This window comes from Elgaria multicarinata, chromosome 3 (assembly GCF_023053635.1).
Source record: "Elgaria multicarinata webbii isolate HBS135686 ecotype San Diego chromosome 3, rElgMul1.1.pri, whole genome shotgun sequence".
NCBI lineage: Eukaryota > Metazoa > Chordata > Lepidosauria > Squamata > Anguidae > Elgaria > Elgaria multicarinata.
Genome location: NC_086173.1, coordinates 143,547,349 through 143,569,722, shown reverse-complemented (window position 1 = coordinate 143,569,722; position 22,374 = coordinate 143,547,349). Strand labels below are relative to the sequence as shown.

Here is a 22,374-nt window from a genome sequence, read left to right as displayed (position 1 = left end):
ATGCTCATCAAACATTAAGCAGTCCGCGTCTCCCTGGAGGCAGGTGCCAGCGAAGGTGCCCATAGATGCCCGGCGCGTCCTTCTGGAGCGAGGAGGGGGGCGCCCCGCTGTCGAACCCTCCGGCCTGGATGGCCCACGCACATTTTGTGTGTACGCAGGTTGCTTACCTCGGCGGCGGGCTCCTCCTGGCACTGCTGCTGCCCCCGGGTAGCCTCATCCATCCCCAGGGAAGGGGCTGCCTCGTCCTAGATGTTCCAAAGCGCCCCGCTTCGGCACTGCTCAAGTCGCCCCCATAACTAGCTTCGCCAACGCCGCCTCCGGAGAACCTGCGCTGCGCCGTTGGCTCCTGACGGAGAGCAGCAGCAGCAACCCTGCAAAAACCCCAACCCGCCACCACCACCATCAACGGGTGTTTTATCAGCCTGACACCTCCGTGCTGACGGAGAAGACTCCAGCGACGGGTCAGGCCAGCAGGGACCGCGAAGGACGGGAAGGAGCAACAGGAGGCGGCGGAGGAACAGCCGCCTCCCCCACCCCGTGCCCGAATTCGCACTCAGTGCCAACAACGACCCGTGTCCTGCCCACCTGGACTGCAGCACAAGGAGGGAGAGACGGACGGTTGGCGTCAGACTTGCCCGTTCGGAGCCGCACCAGAGGTCCCTGCAGCAGGGGCCAAAATGCTGCCGCTGCACCGTCACGTGCAGCCCCGAGCCAGGGACGCAGCCAGCAGCCTCGGAGCGAGCGAGCGAGCGCCGCTCGGCTAATGGGGCTCAGATCATGAGCCGGAGACAGAGGCCCGCCTCCCTCCCTCCCTCTCTCTCCCGCCCTCCCTCTCTCCCTCTCTCTCTCCCCAACTCTGCCCGCCTCCTTCGCCCCAGGCCGGCGTTAGAGTACTGGGCCGGAGAGGCACCGCAGCGGCCACGTGGCTCGCCCTTGCCCCCTACCTCACCCCCCACCCCGGAAAGGTCGGCTGCGATCGCAAACAGATTAAAGGGGGGGGGGGATTTCTAAAATGAGAGTTGTAGAACCCATGTTTCTTCTTACCTGGTGAGTCAATGTGCACTCTGTACATGCCCAAAGGCAACGCAGTCGCTTTTATTTCTCTTTCTCTCTCTCTAGGCTTGGGACTCTGAAAATGGGGGTAATGTGACTTCACAATCAGATTTCCACCCTTTTCATCCTCCTCTGCTCCCTCCCCCCACACGTTTTTTTTTATAATATCTTGCCTGATGAAGAGATTTGGAGATCTTGAAAGCTTTCACTTTTTTGTGATCTTTGCGTTGGTCTAATACAGATTACACCAATATGAATGTGGGAATTTTACTTATGGTCAATATGACTACCTTTTTTGCTTTTATTGCTGCTTCTCTTCAAGAGCTGCTGGGAAACTCTGGCTCAAAGAAAACCATGGAGGTTTTGCCAGACTGCCAGGAAAAATGGGAAGGCCTGTCCTGTGTACAAATGAAAACTACGGGGCAGGGAGAGCAATCTATTTTGAAGTAATATACATTGCCCTCTAAAGCAGATTCCCCCAACTTCTTGCTCTGCAGATGGACTTCAACTCCTATCAGCCCTTGCCAGCATAGCCAATGATCAGGAATGCTGTGAGTTGTAGCTCAAAACATCTGGAGGGCGCTATGTTGGGGAAGACTGCTCGAAGGAGCCCTTCCCTGTGACGCTATTAAGTCCGGAGTCTAACATTACTTAAGTGCACTGGTGTTCAAATACTGCAAATCAATTGCAGAGCCAGGGGTCTGAGAGCGTCAGGCGAGTCTTCCTGAAGAAGCCTCAGAGCAGTGGCCTGTCCCCATGGGACTTCTGAGACCACGTCCAGGTGGCTGTCTGGGGGAAAGCATTTTGCACCTGCTCAGAAGCAGGCATTGCTTTACAATTACTATCCCCTTGCTAGATCAATATGAGGTTCCATCTTGTATCCAAGAGCAGCTAGAAGCAGCTGTCCCTTGGGAAGTCCATACGCTCACTACCTTCCTTTTCTTGTTGCTGGTTCCCATTCTTCGGTACTCATAGGTATACTGCCACTGAACATGGAGGCTCCATATAGCTGTCGTGCTCAACAGCAAGTGGGTTGGATCCAATGTCAGTTCTTCTTTGAGTAGACTCATAAAAATGAATGGGATTTAAATTAGATACAACTCATTGACGTATCCATCCTCCATGAATTTGTCTAATCCCTTTTCGAAAACCATCTAAGCAATTGGGTAATTTCACAGCTGGTGGGAGCGAATCCCTTAAGTTCATTACTTGTGTGAAGACATTCAAGGCTTGAGCCTGGCATTTAATAACTGAGTTGGATCCCAGATCTGCTTTCCGTGGGCGGAAGAGCTCTGCTCACAGAAGGTGTCCCCACCCAAGTCTTAGGGATCCCCTCCCCACTCAGCTCTGCTCACCCATTCAGCAGGGTCCCCCAAGTGTTTGCATTTTCAGGGGGCTGGAGAGGCTGCTGTGCTGCAGGGAAGAAGGGCAAGAAAGTCCTTTTCTACCAGCCTAAATCTGGAGCCAACCTAATAATAATTACAGCCACTAACACCAATATCACCAAAAGTTGCCTAAGCTCTGTAGAAGTACCTCCTCCCTCTCCACAAGTCAGATTTTGTTTGGCCACTGAATCATCCCCCATCCACTCCTTTCCACTTAATGCAACCTATTACCAAGTTGGGAAACCTTGCTCATTGCAGGAACTACTGCCTCCTTTCTTCATGCCTCTTCCCCTTGAGGAAACCTGTTGGCTTGTTCTTTCTGCCTCCTCCTCCTCCTCCTTTTCTTAAACTAGAGATGTCAGGATTTGAATCTGGTGCCTTTTGTGCACAAAAATGTTCTCTGTCGCTGCACTACAGCCTTTTCCTGATCGCATCAAGACATGACTGTGTCAGCCATTAGTTGAGCTACTTTTATGCTCCCTAAAGCCCAACTCATATCTTGTTGAAGGGGCATGACTAGATACTCACCCCAACTCTGCCTTTGTTGGATCAGATCATGGGTCCACCACACTTCCCCCCAACAGCGGCCAGCCACATGAGATCCTCTCAGGAAGCTCATGAACAGAGGAAAGATAGGAGCTGTAGTCCAACTCATCTGGAGGGCACCAGGTTGCAGAAGGATGCTTTATTGCATCCTCCACCCCTGCCCCCCTGCCCAGCATCCGGTAATGCTTCTGAATGTGGACATTTAGCTGTCAAATTTGTCTAATCCCCATTTTAAAGCCACCTAAGCTAGACGCCGTAGACACTTGTGCTAATGACTCCCTTGTGTTAAGTATGCATTATCTGAAGAGGTACTTTCTTTTGAAATCCTGAACCTACAGCTGATCAATTTTATTGATTGACCTCGGGTTCAGGCTTTAGAATTCTCACCACATCATTCATAACATTATAAACCTCTGTTCTATTCCGGCCAAACTTCACAGGAGGTTAAATACATCTCTTTATGTTCCCTTTATTTCCCAATGCAAATAGCAGCCCCGGGTAGGGTTAGAGGCGGTCAGACTTGAGACTGCCTGGAGCAGGGAGGAGAAGTTGAATGCTCCCCACCCCACCCTGTGATCTTGATGAAAATCATCCCTCCAAAGCTGTTCTTTGCATCAGGTGGGAAGACTTGGCACTAATGCAAATAGCAGCTTCCACTTGCCAGGACACACCAGGGGAGAAAGAGTTAAACTCCCTAGGTTGGATCCAGGATCTGCCTTCCATTGACGGAAGGTTTCTGCACATAGAAGGTGCCTCCACCCAATTTTTCAGACCTCCTCCCTCCCGAACCACTGCTCATCTCATTCAGCAGGGTCCTCTGACTTGCCGTGTAACATTTTTAGGGGGCTGGAAGGGCTGCCATGGAGAGGAAAGGGTGGGGAAGTCTACTTCCGCCTGCCCTGTTACATGCACCTAAATCTGGGTCCAACCCGCTTTCCTCACCCCATCAGTCCCAAGCCTAATCTTAAACCCCCACGTCGGGGTATGCTGTTTACATCAGGGGAAAGATCCACACAGCTTAAAGAGACATATTAGGGGTGCAATCCTATGCTTGTTTAGACAGGGAAAAGCCCTACAACTCCCAGCACGCCCCACATTCATGGCTGGCTGGGGCATGTTGGGAGATGTGGAAGTTTTTACTGTCTAAGTATGCATAGAATTACGCATTAAGGGCCATATATAGTCATCTGTCCTTTTCTAAACTAAAAAAGATAAACCCTAATGCTTTAGTCTTTCCGTGCTGGGGAGATATTTTGAATGGATGGTCCAGTTCAGTGGCCCTTTTCTGTACCTTTTCCAACTCTCTGTTCTGATATTGTTTTTAAGATGGGGCAACCAGAACTGCACCAGAGGCATGAATTTATTTGTTACATTTTTATCCTCCCCTTCCTCCAAGCAACTGATGGTTCTCCCCTCTCCATCCTCATAACACCCCTGCAAGGTAGGCTAGCCTAGGAGAAAGAATGTGTGACTGGTCCGAGGTCACCCAGTGAATTTCATAGCTGAATGGGCATTTGAACCTGGAGTGTAGGAGTTTGCTTTAATGCTTATTTATATAAAGTGTGCCGGACACACTGATCTCGTGCTCTTCCATTTGGGCTAATAAAGGTAAACACCATGATTCCATCTGTTCCAGAAGACAGGGAAGGCGTGTGACAGATTTCAGGTGTGGCATGAGGAGGAAAATGTCTGGTGCATGGTGAAAGCTTGAATGTGCCTATATGAGTTTTGGCCAGTTTTACCCAACTTAGGGACCTCCAGATGTGTTGCACTATAGCCTCCCATCTTCCCCAGCCAGCATTCCTCCCTAGGGATGAAGGGGCACATCTGGAGGTCGCGCAGCTAGGGAGAGCTGGTTTAGGCAATGGGGAATGTGTGATGTAATTCTTTTATGATATTTTTCATGTCACACTTCTTCCAAGGAACTCTGGGTGGTGTATATGGTTCTCTCCCCACCCTACCCCCATTTTATTCTGACAACAGCCCTGTGAAATAAGTTAAGATGAAAGAATGACTGGCTCAAAGTCACCCAGTGAGCTTCTTGGCTAAGTGGGGGATTCAGTGTGGGTTAAAGAGGAGAGAACAGCAGCTCAAATAGGCGAATTGGTTTGAATGTTTAGCTCATGGGGTTTTATTCTGAAACACCTAGAGCAGGAGTAAGTGGTGGGGACCTCCCGACACCTTCCTGGTGCCCTACCACTTATTAAAAACAATTTAATACATTTTGCTATGAACTAGGTTTCTGCTGTTGCTGAAAAATGTGGGTTCAAAGGAGTTGTAGTGTATTGGTGGTCAGCCCCCACCTCTGTCTCGCATTGAGTCTCTCCGGCAGGTTACTTGTCACCACACCTCCTGTGGCAGCCATTTTGTGGTTGTGCCCAGGATAGTTTTTTCAAATTGCCAGATGTGCCCATGGCCCAAAAGGTTGCCTAACGCTGGTGTAGAGCTATGTTAAAGGTTTCAACCATCACTCAGCACTGGAGTTTTCTCCTCCTTACCGATTTGCCTTAATGGGGCTTTGAACCTGGATCTCGCCAGTTCAACACCCTAAACCACTACACCACACTGGCTCTGATGGACTGAATGGAGTGGAGCCTCCAGATCTAATCCAGTCTAAGATTCAAATTAGTTTTCACTATGCACCAGTGTAACAGAGTTGGTGGCTGGCATGTATATAATTAACCCAGATGCAGAATGGTTAGCAATGGAAGCAGAGGAGGGGCAGTGCTGGTGCAGCCATGCTGCTCAAGGTGGCAATGGCACCCTGGCAACCCTGTATTGTCCTAGTGCTGTTCTGGGGGTGTCTACAGCAGGAGGCTGTAGACCAGGGATGGAGAATGTGTGGATGTTGTTGGACTGCAACTCCCATCAGCCCCAGCCAGCATAACCCATGGTGAGGGATGATGGAAGTTACAGTCCAATAACATCCAGAGGGCCACACCATCCCCTCCCCTGATTCAGCAGTAGGTATTTTGAGGGAGAGAGAAAATATCATCATCATCATCATCATCCTGTTCTCCAACCTGGCGCCCTTTAGATATGTGAGGCTGCAAATCCCATTACCTTCAGCCAGCATGGCTTCTGGCTGTCCCAGCTGTGGATGATGGGGATTGTAGTCTGTAGAGCGCTGGGTTGGGGAGGCTGGCTCTACTGCAATGCTTCCTGAGAAGGAACTCTGTTAGCAGAAAGTAAAGGCATGCTGGCTCAGAATAATCTCTGCTGCTCTTGCCTGGGGGCCCAGGGAGGACGGGATGGGATGGCGGGGGGGGTGGGCAGGGGCAGCGGAAGGAGGGGCTGAATAGGAGTCATTCACTCAAGATACTTTCACATGTAAGAGTGAAGTTGGCCTTAAATGAAGGAAAGCCTGCTGCAGAGTGAATCTCCATTGAGTACAAGTTCCTCTCCCTCATTCAGTTAATATAGCACTAAGGGCACCAGTGCTTATTGATGAGGTGGATAAGACTGTACCACTTCAGACTGTAGGTGGGGGTGGAGATCACAATACTGAATGCTCTTCCTTGTTTAAATTTTACTGCACATACAAAATTAGCCTATGGGGAGATGATTAGACTAGAAATCATCTCCCTGACATCTAGTTTTGTACCTAGTATGTGAATATATGTTTGTATATGTGTGTCTGTGTAGATATATTACACAAATATTTTATATGTATAGGTGTGTGTGGCGTTACCCACGTTTCTATTCCTTTAGGTATGTCTGCATGAGTATGTCTAGAGAGTGCGGAATGTTGGACTGAGTGGGTGTGGCTGGTGATGCTGTGGAAAGGGGAGGAGCATATATATGGGGGAGCTGAGTGGTTTGAGGGGTTCAGTTGGTGATTGGGTTTCGAGGGTAGATGTGTTTGACTGTGATTTCTTGTCAGGAGTTGTGTGAGGAGTGAGTGAAAATAAGATCATAGGGACTAAGGATTGTTATTATTAGATTGGTTACTACCAGTATTCTTAAGAATAGGCAGGACTGGAATAGAATTTGAAGGAACTAAGAACTGTAAACAACAATAAACATTTTCTTTATTTTGCTTCCATAAAACCACATGTCAGTTTGGCTGTGTCTCCTGCTCTTTTGGTTCATAAATAAGCACATTGCATTAAACCTTCAGCCTGCTATATTCACAGAAAAGCCTTTTCCAAATCTCCTTACCTTTTCCCTCTGCTATAAGGGAAAGGTTATACTTTTCTTTTTACCCCTTCCTCAGGTATTTAAGTGGTGGTGCTTAGCCTGAGGGAGGTGTGCGCGTCAAAGCCTTGTGTGTGAGGTGGTGGCGTTGCAGTGTGTATCTATCAGCGTTCTTCAACTTGATGCCCCCCAGATACGTTGAACTACAGCTCCCATAATTCCTGATGCTGCCTGGGAATTATGGGAGTTTTAGTCCAACACATCTGGAGGGCACCAGGTTGGGGAAGGCTGAGAGGGAGGGGAGTCATATGATTCCCCCATTTAATATCTGAAATGATACAGTCCAGGAACAATTTTACATGGCTGCTTCAGAGGTGCTTTGTTGATGTAAAAGCACAACAAACTTCAGTCAGGTAACAAACCATTGGGGGGGGGGCATTACACCACAATCTGGCAGAAAGACTGGGCTTCTGCCACACTCTTTCAATATACTCTGCCTCCACTCTCTAGGGGGCTTCCTATATGTTATCTTTGCCCTGGGATGGCTCCAAATCCTTGCTGTGTTGGTTATATGACGCAGCTGCCGATTCAGAGCCACCCCAAGGCAAAGAGCTGAAAAGTCGGAATTATCCTAACTTTTCCTGCCTGAGCGCGAAAACTCTTCCCTCATTGTCCTCGCTCAGGCGCTGCACCGGCGGGCATTCCCAGGTGGAAGGCAACCTGCCGTTGGTTGCAGGAAGCCACAGAAGGGGCTGTGGTGGGCCCAGGGAGTCTAATGGCCACTGGAAAGTCCATGCTGCCTCGCTCCTTCTGGACAACTTGCCCCCCACCCCGGACCAGCAAAACCATGGGGTTTGGCGGTGGAGCAGCACCAACTCAGCACTGTGAAGACAGCCAGCCTCCCCCCCCCCCCGCCCCGAGGTCTGTGGAGGGCACTCTCAGAATGTCTGTATGACTCCTTTCAAGGCCCTCTTCTTATGGGAAGTGTGTCTCCATTCCACAGTTCAGCATCACCTCTTGTCCTGGTGTGGGTCTCAATATTTGGAGGGAAAGAAGGAAGGAAAGAACCAGCCTCCCTTCTTCAACGCGCTTAAGCTTGGAAACCCATTTGCTGCTGCCTCTTGCTTCCCCTTCTTTCGTGACACAGCAGTTTCCTCCAGCTCCATTTTTCCCTCCTCCTCCTGCCTTTCCTGAATGCTGCTTCTCTCTCCCCTTCCCCGCTCCCATTTATTCATGCGCCACTGATTAAAATGGCAGTGGCTAAATATAACCCATTCCCAGGCTGTGAATGCTTAATCCTGTCAGATTAAAGGGGGAAGGGAAGCCGCTGCCAAAAGAAGGCAGGTTTTGTGTATCATTGAATGGGCTGGAGAGAATCAAAAGAGCAGTTTAATGTTGGGGGAGGAAAGTATGGTTGATGGAAGAGATGTAAAAAAAATCACGAAGCAAGCTTCCTGCCCATACTGTGAACATGCGATGGCAAAAAGTGGATTGCCTGTCAACAGGAGATCTTAAAGAAATATATTGGATTGACGATTTGGCCTGCCCAGTCGAGGGCAGCTTCACACTGACAGTATGTAAGAACTATCCTTGAGATTAAGGGAGTTGAACTTGGTACTACACATGGGAAAGAGGTCTTGTCTTCCTCAGTGCCAGAAGTACATCTATGCCAGGATGAATAGTAGGTCAATGTTCCTATTATTGAAGAGAGATGAAAGATTTAGGAAATAGAAACCAAATGCACAGTTACAAGATGGGGGATATTTGGCTCAGCAATACTACAAACGAGAAGGATCTTGGAATTGTTGCAGATCGCAAGCTGAATAGGAGCCAACAGTGCGATATGGCTGCAAGAAAGGCCAATGCTATTTTGGGCTGCATTAATAGAAGTATAGCTTCCAAATCACGTGAGGTACTGGTTCCTCTCTATTCGGCCCTGGTTAGGCCTCATCTAGAGTATTGCGTCCAGTTCTGGGCTCCACAATTCAAGAAGGAAGCAGACAAGCTGGAGCGTGTTCAGAGGAGGGCAACCAGGATGATCAGGGGTCTGGAAACAAAGCCCTATGAAGAGAGACTGAAAGAACTGGGCATGTTTAGCCTGGAGAAGAGAAGATTGAGGGGAGACAGGATAGCACTCTTCAAATACTTAAAAGGTTGTCACACAGAGGAGGGCCAGGATCTCTTCTCGATCCTCCCAGAGTGCAGGACACGGAATAACGGGCTCAAGTTAAAGGAAGCCAGATTCCAGCTGGACATCAGGAAAAACTTCCTGACTGTTAGAGCAGTATGGCAATGGAATCAGTTACCTAGGGAGGTTGTGGGCTCTCCCACACTAGAGGCCTTCAAGAGGCAGCTGGACAAGCATCTGTCAGGGATGCTTTAGGGTGGATTCCTGCATTGAGCAGGGGGTTGGACTCGATGGCCTTGTAGGCCCCTTCCAACTCTGCTATTCTATGATTCTATGATTCTTCTGCAACATTGAAAGGTTTTTATTTTCCCCACAAGGACGCTTTCTGCATTGTGATAGGGAGGCTATGGATACCTGACATGGATTGGCAACCGTACATAGGGGCAAGGTTTAAGTCTGCGCACACATGCAGTGTTTTGGGATTGCCACCTTCCTTCCATCCCTGGTTAGATTCCCTGTTCCTTTAACAGCTGGATGACAGTCAGAGGTTCAACAAATAAATAGCTTTTCTCATTGTGGTATCTCTATGCCAGGAAAGGCTATGCCTGTTGGATATCTAGTTGTCCTGCTGTTGTTAAAAGAACAGAGCCTCTGTCAAGGGGGAAAGGTGACAGCCTTGTTTTTACTAGCCTGGAAGTGGGCAACAGACTTAAGGCTTATGAGATCTAGTTTTGTTTTGTTTTTTTACTAGACCACCTAGGTCCACCAACTAGAGCCTGATGTAAAAGACACAGACTTAGAATTAAAGAATTCAAAACCCAGAAGTAGAATATCCAAACTGGAGATCACAGTCCTTCCACACACACAAATCCATTCCTGGTTATTCCAAATTTTCTTTGTTCAGCAGTATGATGTGGTGGCAGGTATCAATTTGTTGCTTCTATTGTTAAATAATTGGGAGTCCGTAATCCTTGCCAGTCTACTGCAAATAAGCCAGAGATCTACCAGCAGATCCAGATTTACCTTCTGCCCACTCGTGCTCTAGCCTCTGGTTCACCAGTGCAGGCAAAGATGGTTGTTGCTTTGACAAGTCTGGTGAAAAAGCTCTTTTGCTTGCAATTATAGAGCTTCTTCCCTAGACTTGCCAGAGATTTGTCCTTTCAGGGTCCAGGGAATACTTTATGCAGTGCCCATGGGCATCACAGCACCCCAGGGACCTCCAATGGCACCCACAAAGCTCTCCACACCCTAATTAATAAAAATTCTTAGAAAATGCTGGGGTAGCCTTATTTCTCTCCCTTTCTAGCCTTGCTCTTTCTCTCTCTTCTCTTACTTTCTTATTTTCCCCTCCACCCCAGCCTCTAGCCTCACTATTTCTTCACCACCTCTTTAGCTGACCTTTGACTAGCCAGGCCCCCACAGTAGCCATTATGTAAGTAGCCACATCCTCCATTTGAGCCATTTTGTGGTGGTGCCCACAGCAGGTTGATGGTGATGATGATTATATCCTACCTTTTTTTCCTCTTGCAAGAAACCTTAGGTAGCTTACATAGTCTTCCTCATCTCCATTTTATACTCTCAACAACAACCCTGTGAGGTAGGTTAGGGTGAGAGTCAGTGACTGGCCCAAAGTTAGGGTGACCATATTTTGGAAACCAAAAAGGAGGACAAAATGGCCGCCCTCAGGAGGCGTGGCCACCCCAACATGCCCACCCCAAGGCGGAGCTAACTCAACATGCCCAGCCCCCAAGGGGGCGTGGCCTCGGTCACGTTTATTTATTTATTACATTTTTATACTGCCCAATAGCCGAAGCTCTCTGGGTGGTTCACAAAAAGTAAATGATAGCAAAAAGTAAATGATAGCAACCAATGAGTGCCAAAGGCACACAACTACTATAATAATATACTAAATACTAAAAAAAGAATTAACACTTATATAAAACCATTTCTTTATTTTTATAACATAATAAACAACTACAACCAGCAATCATCACCAGCAAGTGCTTTATAGTGGTACTGAAGTGCACTGACAACTGTTGGGGCCCATGACACATCTACACCAAGCAGGATATTACATTATAAAAGCGGTTATGAAAGCAGTATATGGTACATGTCAATGGGCCCCAACAGTTGTCAGTGCACTTCAATACCACTATAAAGCAGTAGTGTACATCCTGCATGTTATATACCGCTTTAATAGTGGAATATCCTGCTTGGTGTAGATGAGCCTTAAGTCAAAAATAAAAATTCATTCACACACACACTCAAGGTAAAATAACAACAGCAATACACAGCTGACATATGCTCATCAAAGGTAATAATAATTAAAATCCACACATCCCTACACACTCACCCAGCATGGAAAAAAATCCACACCCTCCCCAAGACAATTGCCTGACACCTACATTAATATCTTTCCAGCACCAGGTAAAGATCTTATTTTTCTGAGCTTTTACTGTCTGAGGTGTTTTATTATCTAGTTTTATTACTGCTTTTACTCAGCTGACTAATTTGTTGTTTTATGTTGTTGTTTTAATTGGGCTTCTGCCCTGAAAGATGGCCAATAATAATATTAGTAATAATAATATCAATATTATTAATATAATGTATGTTTTACTGTAAACACCCTGGTAATCTTTGTATTGAAGGAGCTGTATAGAAATCAAACAGAACAAAAGAGCCCTAAGTGCTTCCAAAAACAATCTCACCTTGCATTTTCTTTTATGAGCCAAACCAGACGTGACTAAATGTGGCTTTGCATTTAAAGTTAAATTTTTTAAAATGGAAATAACACCAGATGGAGGGAGGAGACTGGTAATTATCAGTATCAGAGCTGGTGTGGTGGGGTTATTTAGCCCGTTCCTCCCTTATGTGGGCCTGAAGAAAATCCCTCTTCTGAAGCTAATATTTGTTTTTTTGGGGGTGGGTAGGGGGGTGGGAATCTCTTCATTATACATGCTGGTGTAACTTCACATCTAATTTGACACAGAAATTCCTCAGACTTGAGCTCAGGCTGCCCCGCGTGGGCAAAGTGTTCCAAAAACTAGGACCACTACCAGGAAAACCCTGTGAGTGATCTGTGTTTTTGTACAAGCAATTGCCTGTGCTCCTCATGATTGCCTTATTTACTGAAACTTTAAAAATGTGTATTTTATTAAGTTCTGTTGTAGGGCAATACCTTTATTAGGCCAGCAGTAGAAAGTTCACAAAAATGTTCAGGTAAGATGTAACTAAAAGCAGGTGGGGTTGGAGAGAGAGAGAGAACTAAAACTAAAACATCTGACTTGATGTTGAAGCCATGTCATTGTCAGAGTCTTAAGATGAAATATGGAGAAAGTTTCAGATATTCAATTTATGTTTTACCTGGTCACATTATGTGTTCAGACTGCACCTGAGCCTGCCTTGTGTACTGCTGGGATGAAGGAACAAATACAAGTTTGAGATTAATTTTCACAATGCAGCTAGACTCCTAATTACCTTTCTGATTTCTTTTGCTACTTACTTCTAGCAAAACCTACAGCTGGCTCCTTTATACAATCCCAGAGTTTGGGTATTTCATTGCTCTCTCTCAGGGATCACCCTCTCTGCAGCTTTGGACGTGTCTGATCTAATCTGGTGTGTATTTGAGACACAGATCCAATCGTTTGAATTCAACAGTATTTTAAGGGGCAGAGAAAATATCCAAGCCTGAAATTCCATGAGGAGAAAGCATTTATTTATTTACAGAAAGCTGCTCTCTAATATCTGGATAATCCACCAGAATTAGGAAAAGGTATGCATTACTAAATAAATAAATAAAAAGTTGGCAGGTGAGAGTGAAAGCAGGAGTGAACGTGCATGCTGGAGTACCTAACCTATGTACATCTGGGGGATTAACAATTCTTTTTTAAGGATACTGAAATGTGTGATGTGTAATTATAATTAGTTTTAAAAGGGCAGTGGATAATGACAGGCATTTTAAGCATGATAATTATTGTGTTAGGCTTCCCAGTGAGATAGAGTGTTTGAAGATCAGCTTCTCAAAGGCAAGGCAAACCTGTATCATGGTTTAATCCACAATCAAATATTGAATACACGCAGGTTAAGACAAAAGGACAGAAAAAATAATCATCGTCTAAAAAAACCAGAACTCCATACATACTTAACTGGGAGGGGGGATAAATCCATCCCACACTCACCAAAGGCAAATAAATCCATCCCACGCTCACCATCCCACACTCACCAAAGGACTGGCAGCTGGGAGATTCAGGTTCTAGTCCCCACTCGACACTGGTGCGGCTGCAGGCCCGGGTGCTGGGAGGAAGCCCGGGCCCAGCCGAGGCGAGCCCCGCGCGTAGCGGGTGCTGGGATGCAGGGCTGGAGGACCCGTTCCCAGCCTTCCCAGGGCCACCCAGCGTGATGGTGCTGGCCCAGCATCACTGGCCCAGCATCGCTGGGGGGCCGGGGCTGGGAAGCCCGTTCTCGGAGAACGTGTCTCCCAGCTCCCCGCAGCGACGCAGCCTTCTCCTCTGTGCTGGCGCGCTTGCGCCACCATAGAGGAGAAGGGGAGAGCGTCCCTGGGGGCTGGGAGCTGGGAAGCCCGTTCTCGGAGAATGAGTCTCCCAGCTCCCCGCATCGATGCAGCCTTCTCCTCTGTGCTGGCGCGCTTGCGCCACCATAGAGGAGAAGGGGAGAGCGTCCCTAGGGGCGGGGGCTGGGAAGCCCGTTCTCGGAGAATGTGTCTCCCAGCTCCCCGCAGCGACGCAGCCTTCTCTTCTGTGCTGTCACGCTGGCGCCACCATAGAGGAGAAGGGGAGAGCGTCCCTGGGGGGCGGGAGCTGGGAAGCCCATTCTTGGAGAATGTGTCTCCCAGCTCCCCGCAGCGACACAGCCTTCTCTGTGCTGGCGCGCTGGTGCCACCATAGAGGAGAAGGGGAGAGCGTCCCTGGAGGGCAGGGGCTGGGCCAGGGCCCAGATTTTCCTGGACATTTGGGGAGATTTTGAAATCTCCCCCCGGATCCCACTTGGGGGTGGGATTTCCGCCATGTCCGGGCAAATCCGGATGTATGGTCACCCTACCAAAGTCATCCAATCAGCTTCATGACTTAGTGAGGACTTGAAGCTGGGCCTCTGAGTCCCAGTCTAACACTCTAACCAATGCACCACACAGGCTCTCAAATTCCCAAATGTGCCGACAAGTCCGAAAGGATCGGGGACTCCTGCTGTAGTCTAACTTTAAAGCTGTCCTTCTCGCTGATGTGGTAACTATGAGTTCCATCACACCTACTTTTTCCCCCTAGATTGCCTCTGTAATTTCTAGCTCCGTTTCATTAGCATGTCAAGCTAATGGCCCCATTCACTTGGTTTTGTGGTATCACGGTATAGCGATGAAATCTCCCTTTCACTTGTTTGCGCTTCCACTCCACCCCAGCCCACCCCTTCTTCCACCTCCAGTTCATTGGTTGTAACATTGCGATGGGCGTGAGATCCTTCCCCCCCATAGCTTTGGCTGTGTTGTCTAGCGATTTACCGATATGGTGCTGGAGGAGAACGCCCCGCCCTCCCCTTTCGTCAGCAAGCTCTCCCTTCAAAGCACACGCCCCCAACAAATGAAATAGTGAGAGGACAGCACTACACGGGGGCTGAAGGGGGCTATAATTCCGTTTGGGGGAAATAATCCAGACTTTCCCCACTCTAGGAGAACATGAAAAAGGGAGGGGGAAGAGGTAGGGTGTCTGCAGGACTGGCACATCATCTGAGTGCCTTGCTGCAAAACTGCAAACTAGGCATGACGAGAGTGCGATAAAACACTGGTGTGATGGAGTCCTATGTCTTGACTGTACCATTTAAGATTGCAGCAGATATGGGCTCATATGTTCAAATAAATTCCTTGTACATAGAGAACTAGATTTTGAGAAGAGTTTGAGCTTAGCTGTGGTTTGTTCTTGAGTTGGCCCTGGCAGCGGAGGAGCTCCTGAGGACAGAACAGGGCTGGTCACCTGAATGAGCACTTTCTCTCATGCCAGAATAGCCAGCGATGGATGAGAATTAAAACAATTTTTTTTTACAAGATCTTACCAAGTTCAGATGATACGCTAAGCCATGGTTAGGCCGCTAACCATGCAAATGGTTAGTGAGCGTGTTTAAACCCTGGTTATGCAGCCACCATGGTCAGGAATTTCTTCATTAGTGGGACAGAAAGAACTTGATCTGAAAATCGAATATGGGAGAAAGCAAAGCTGGCAGGTGTGTCCGTCGAGGCAGAGAGAGGGCTTTGAGTGCTTAGCTCTTAAAAGTCTGTGTTTGAATCCCTGTATATTCAATCATGTTTGTGGTGCTTGGATTAGGGTTGCCCCTTCTTTCTTCCCACAGGCTCCTTATTTTAACAGCTACATGGCGGCAGGTACAATATGGTCCTTTCCATGCTAAGTATTATTATTATTACATTATTATTATTATTATTATTATTATTATTATTTATTTATTTATATAGCACCATCAATGTACATGGTGCTGTACAGAGTAAAACAGTAAATAGCAAGACCCTGCCGCATAGGCTTACATTCTAATAAAATCATAATAAAACAATAAGGAGGGGAAGAGAATGCAAACAGGCACAGGGTAGGGTAAACAGGCACTGGGTAGGGTAAAACTAACAGTATAAAGTCAGAACAAAATCAAGTTTTAAAAGCTTTAGGAAAAAGAAAAGTTTTTAGCTGAGCTTTAAAAGCTGCGGTTGAAGCTTGTAGTTCTCAAATGTTCTGGAAGAGCGTTCCAGGCATAAGGGGCAGCAAAAGAAAATGGACGAAGCTGAGCAAGGGAAGTAGAGGCCCTTGGGCAGGTGAGAAACATGGCATTAGAGGAGCGAAGAGCACGAGCGGGGCAATAGTGTGAGATTATAGCTGTACCTATTGAATTTGGCCATCATGGACGTGTGGGGTTTTCTATCAGCTCGTTTTTTTAAAATACGGACTTACCAAAATCCACACATTTCTTCATAAACAGGACAGAAAGAATTTGAGATGTTAAAAAGCTGAATATGGGAGACGGGGATACCGACACATTCATCCATCCCCATCCACTGTCCCCATCCGGCCCCTATTAAGATTCAATCTGCAGCTCAGTTGCTATAATGCCAACAATCCCTGAGTGTTGCCTTGTTCCATAAAGGGGGCTTGAGCCCATAGAAGCATAGAGCCCCAGTGGATCCAGAATCTCATTGTTAGAGGAATCGTTTGAATGGGCCTCGGATAGGAGACTTTAAACCCATGGAATTTGGGGAATGCTGGCAGAGCAATTTGGGCATAAAAGCAAGGTTTGCAGGGCACAGGGCAGCTAATCTATGGCTTTGCGCAGGGTAGGCTGGGAGGCCAGAGAGGTATATTTACAGACATAGCTCCATGTACAGAAAAATAATCAAAGTAGAAAGATACTGTTAACCCAGACCTGGGACAGCCCCCCTCTCTCTGGTCAGCAGCTTCTTCTCAGCTGAGATTTGGGCTCAGCCTTAGTAGGTGTTTTGCAGTCCTAAACACAATTTAGGAATAAATGCCGTTGAAATACTTCCAAATAAAACATACATAGGATCAGCCTGCATAGCATCTGTATAACTATCTATTTAGTGATTTGGCCCAAAGATTAGCTATGTAGGGATGGCCAAACATGCGAAGTTGAGTTTGCTGAGGCTCTCTGAATTTCTCCTCGAATCTCGGTTCACCTTGTTGTGGTCCTGAAGGTGAACATCTTTTTTTCTGATCAGAAAAAAATACGCATTTTTAAAAGTGCACAGCCAAAATGCGCACTTTCCCCTGATAGACTAAAGCATGAACATGTGGATTTGGGGGGACTTGTGCAGGTGTGCACTTTAGAAGGTGAATGCTCGAGAATTGCATTTCTGCTTGCGCTTGCATTTGGGGGTTGCGAAGGAGACGTGTTTGCATGATTTGCAATCAGGAACAAAATTCTCCTATATACCTATAGTTAGCTATTAGGGGTGTACGAATTGTGTAAAATCCATTCTGTCTGTGTTTCATAGTTTGTTAGGTGGCTTTCGTTCTGTCAGAAACAGAATTCTTTTTCTGTTTTCGAATCTGTGCAAATCTGCACGTGCGAAAATGGGCAAATTCTCCCAGAATGTGCACTTTCATGCTTTAGCCTATGGGGAAATGCACAATTTTGGCTAGGTTTCTTTTGGGGGGTGGGGTATTTAGCTTTGCAAGTCCACAGAATGTGCCAAACAGGGAGAGAGCCTGGTCCTCTATAGAATCCATGGGTCAGATTAATAAAAATCCAAATTCATTTGGTACCATTACAGATTTCGCCAACATCCCTAGAGTAGCCATCCATTGCTATCTATTTCACAGTCTCTGTGCGCCATCTAGAGGCGAAAGTACTGCCAAGCACCTTCTTTCCTTAATTGTTCCACCACCACCTCCCCAATGTTTGGGATCTTAAATCATTCCCTTTGCCTGGATTTTTTTCTGGTCACTGCAATATAAATAGCTAGCAACAGGTTTTAGGTGTCTTTGGACACTCTCCCTTTATGCCTTTCATTTTACAATTATGCTTATCGTTTCACAATTGGGGTTGCCAGCTTTTTTGTTGGCTCTACTCCTGTGCTTTTAACGGTATCTCATGTGCAAAAATTCATCCGGTGAAGCTTTTCCTGGTGTAGAGACAAAGTGAAGGGGAAAAGCACCAGATATTGTTGGACTACAACTCCCACTACCCATGGCTATTGGGGATGCTGGCTGGGGCTGATGAAAGTTGGGAGTCCACCAACTTCCAAGTCAGCACGGGATTTGCAGTCTAACACATCTGGAGCAAAGCAGGTTGGAGAAACTTGATCCGAAGCCTCTGCATGCCCATTATTGGCAGGTGCTTAGCTCACCTGGCTTCACCTCTGACTTTTGAGCTAAGGTGAGCAGTCTGGATTGTGACAGATTCTCTGGGATCACTGATATCAGAAGCATTTGCTCTGCAGTGTATGCTTTGTGCTGCAGAACGGCCTCCAAGTTGAGGCAAGGCAGAAGGTTGTTGGTGCATTCAACATGCACCCATCCAGAGAACTGGAACCGGACAAAAATATCTTTGAAGTGGATGTTGCGCACTCTAAAAATATCTACTTGCCTGGGAAGCAGGGCTGGATTAAGACATGCCTTATGGCATGTCCATACCATAAAAAATAAAGAGAAAAACATGTGACTGTCAAGCACATGTAATATATACAGCATACTTATTTTTCTCTACAAGCTGTAGAATAACCACTTTGATTTCTCAAATGAGTTATTCCAGTGTTGACAGAATGAAATTTTGTATCCAGAATGAAATTTCACCTTCAAGATACCTTCAGAAGATCTCTTCATTGTTCGAGTTAATATTTTTGCTTAGCCAATGACACTATAAAATTAGTCTAAAATGGTCTTTAGATAAAGACGTCTCTGCCCCATCCACCATGGTGTTGTAATGGGTGAGTTGAGTGCTGGGAGTTGAACTTTCAGGCATGGAAGGAAGCTGGGAGGAAGACGAAGTGAGAGGGTGGAGTCAGAATTTTTGGAGTGTGGCTTGGGTGATTTGCTATAGATCGGCAAGGATTTTTGAGTCCTAGTTGTTTGAAAATAACAGCAACTAAATTACTACACACACACACACTATAATTATATTGCTGAAATGAAGAAAGTTTGGGGTAAACATGCATGTTTTTTTTTCGTGGAAGAACTGTGAGCTCTATTCAGCTCTGGTACTCAAAGCAAATTCCTGGGCTAAGAATTCTTTACTTCTAAGTTAATGTTTTTTGCACCAGTTGATGAAGTTCCAGTAAATAACAAAATAGATCCCACAAATCTGATATCTGCCCATCCACGTTAAATGGGACCTTAGTTTAATCCATTTAGGATATTTACAGAAAAAAGCCTACAATAACTCCCAGCATGCCTCAGCAAGTATGGTTAGCTGGGGAATGCTGGGAATTATAGGACTTTTTCCGTCTAAACATGCATAGGATTGCACACTTAGTCGAGCAGATACCTACAAAATCCACAAGATGGCAGTATGGTACAGCTAGAACAGCGGCGATTGCCCCCAAGGTTTTTTTGAGATTTCTTGTTAGAGAAGCAAATGCAAACCTTGGAAGTTTGAAGTCGCTTCCTAGACACTTTCTGTGCATCTTTCTGAAGAAGACTGGCAGCTCCTAACTATGCTGATGCCAGCATGAAATTCCACACCCACAAGGTAAGCATGGGGGAAACAATGTGGCGGGGGGGGGGGTAAGAAAAGGCTTGTGGGAAGCAACGTGGAGCAGAGAAGTAGCAGATAGGGAAAGGGTTAAGCACTCTCCCCGCCACGCACCCACTTCTTCTCTACTTCAAACGTCCCCTTCCAAACCAGTGTTTCTATTTAAAAATGATGGGTCAGTATTTTGTTATATCTCACTTGTGTGTAACATGTAGTCCAGTCTTCTCCAACCTGGTGCCCTCCAGATGTGTTGGACTACAACTCCCATCACCCCCAGTCACCATGGCCAGCCATGCATCAGGTTGGAGAAAGCTGATGCATTCTGTCCCATGTTACCTGTACTCCAAGAACATCAATATTTCCACAAGCGTTGGACACTAATGTGGATTGTACCTGTCCCTCAATGCACACATGAAACAGTACTCAATCCAAATAATATCCCATGAAAGATCAGCTTGCTGAATTCTGATAATGGGCTCTTTTTTATTTTATTTATTTGTTGCATTTTTATACCACCCAATAGCTGAAGCTCCCTGGGCGGTTCACAAAGGAATTTGTTAGCATTCCTAGGATTGGGATTCACTTTTGAGCCATTTCATTCCAGAGCTGCACTGGAGAGAAACCTTCCGAAAGCTGCTATGGAAGGAAGACGCCAGTGCAATGGGAAAAACTGTAGCCATCTGGCTTCATGTGGGCACTTCCTAAAGGTATGGGAGCCTTTTTGGGGTCTGGAATTAGCAGATTCACTCTAAATCAGATCTTGGAATTTGGCCAGAGAGCATTGCTAATTCCATATAGGCTTGGAGACAATTTGCAGAGGGGTAGCCATGTTAGTAAGGTGGTCAGATGCAAAAGAGGACAGGGCTCCTGCAACTCTAATCATGGTGTAGAAGAGGGAATTTCGGCAGGTGTAGTTTGCATTCGTCCAAAAGCATCTCTCCTAACTGAAGGAAAGGGCATTAAAATAGCAAATAAGAGTGTAAGCAAATATAAGGTGATACACATTGGGGCAAAAACTCTTAACTTTACATACACGCTAATGCAGGCTGAGTTGGCAGTGACTGACCAAGAAAGAGACCTAGGGGTTATGGTGGGTAATTCAATGAAAATGTAGCTGCAAGAAAAAGGAAAATTCCATGCTGGAGATTATTAGGAAAGGGATCAAAAATAAAACTGCAAAGATCATACTCTCCTTATTCAAATGTATGGAGCAACCACACTTGCAATACTGTGTATAATACTGATCTCTGCATCTCAAAATGGATATTGTCGAGCTGGAAAAAAAGCCATTAAAGTAAGGGGCATGAGGAACTCTCTGAGGGAGTTACAATGTTTATTAGGAGACCTTAGATCAGTCTACACAACCCGGGTCCCTCCAGATGTTTTTGACTACAATTTCCATAATCCTTGATCATTGTCCTTACTGTCTGGGGCTGATGGGAGTTGTAATGCATAATAACTGGAGAAACCAGGGGTTAGAGAAGGCTGCCGTAGGCTATATGATATCCATGGCCAATAGGGATTTTGAACCCAGATCTCCTAGAAGCAAACTAACTCCTCCGAGTCACCAGACACATCTGACTTTATTGCCTCTTTTCCATTGCCATCTTCATCACTAACCATAAAAAATGAACCATTTCTAGAACAAGACAGCAAAACCAGTCAGACCCTTTGTAAAATGAGATTGTGAGGATTTTCATTTCTTACTTTCTTTTTGGTCATTGATTTGTTGGAGTTGCGTGTGTTTCGTTTCAGGGATTGGCTGAGTTGTTTGTTTTTTAAAAAAATGAAACAGGAAATGGTCCAACTTGCCTGCTGCAAAAAGGGCTCTATATGCTAATCCTTCTGGACAGTGTCTCTTACCAAATGAATCATTATTACGTAGAAAACGTTACTGGAACGGGATATTTGGGCAAGATTTTTCATTTGGCAAACGGCTTAACCCAAATCTTCTTGCCTGCCCTCTTTCATTATTCTACAAATCCGACATGGAAATGAATGGTGTAAAAGCAACAGAGATATACGCCACATACAATGGAGAAAAAGCCCTGTGCTTTGGAAGCCAATCATTACTTGTAAAATGAAACAGATCGTCCAGCCTTATGCATCTCAAACTAGAAAGGGGGGGGGGGGAAGCCCCGCTAGAGGGGCACCAGAAACCATTGGAATGGAGACACAATCAATTTCCCATGTCTTTTTAAATTTAAATCTCCTTAGACGGATGGTAGGGGTTTTTTTTCATTTAGGGAGTTTACTTTTAACTGGGGACACTGCTTGCAAAGAGAGATTGTGCCCTCGCTCCCAGGAAGACTATTGTCTTTTCTAGATTTGGTGAAATTGTTAGCTGAGAAACACAAGGTACAATCCTATATTCGAGATCCGCCAGTTCAGGAGCAATAGGATTCAGTAGAAGCCCTGCTACACTGGCAAAGTGCCTGATACAACGACACCATGACAGATGCATTGATGAAATACCTTGGAAACAGTGGCAGAAGCCACTCCCAGCAGAGCCATTCTGCTGGTGAAGTTATACTGGCAGAACAGCTGAAACAGGGCAGGTGTGACATGGGTGGATGGCACAGGAGAGGAGCTCACTTATGCCGTATCTGATATCCCTTCATTCTGTGGCTGTGCCCCTATTGATGGCGCAACTGTACACTGGCCCCAGATCTGGTGCAAGTAAACCACCAGCAGTATTAAAACTTCACACAGGAAGCCCATAACTCAGATTGATCTCTAGAACTCTCTTGCCATCAGGACACAAGGCACTTGGGAGAAAGGGCACTTTGCACACAAAGCAAGCACTGAGCACAAACACAGCATACGGGAGAACCTGAGCACATTGCTTGAACCCTGACAAGTACCTCACCTTGGGACTTCAGACACAAAACTTCCAACCCCATTCCACTCCAA

The 22,374-nt window shown here is 46.3% G+C and overlaps 1 protein-coding gene across 1 annotated transcript in view; it reads right to left on the bottom strand.

The window, feature by feature from the left end:
* Positions 1-462: 462 nt before the first annotated feature.
* The window catches only part of IHO1 (interactor of HORMAD1 1), a 58,927-nt gene continuing 37,015 nt past the window's right edge, over positions 463-22,374 (bottom strand). The window contains exon 8 of the mRNA XM_063121627.1: positions 463-590. Coding sequence (XP_062977697.1) covers positions 463-590 — 128 coding nt within the window. The remainder of the gene's footprint in view (positions 591-22,374) is intronic.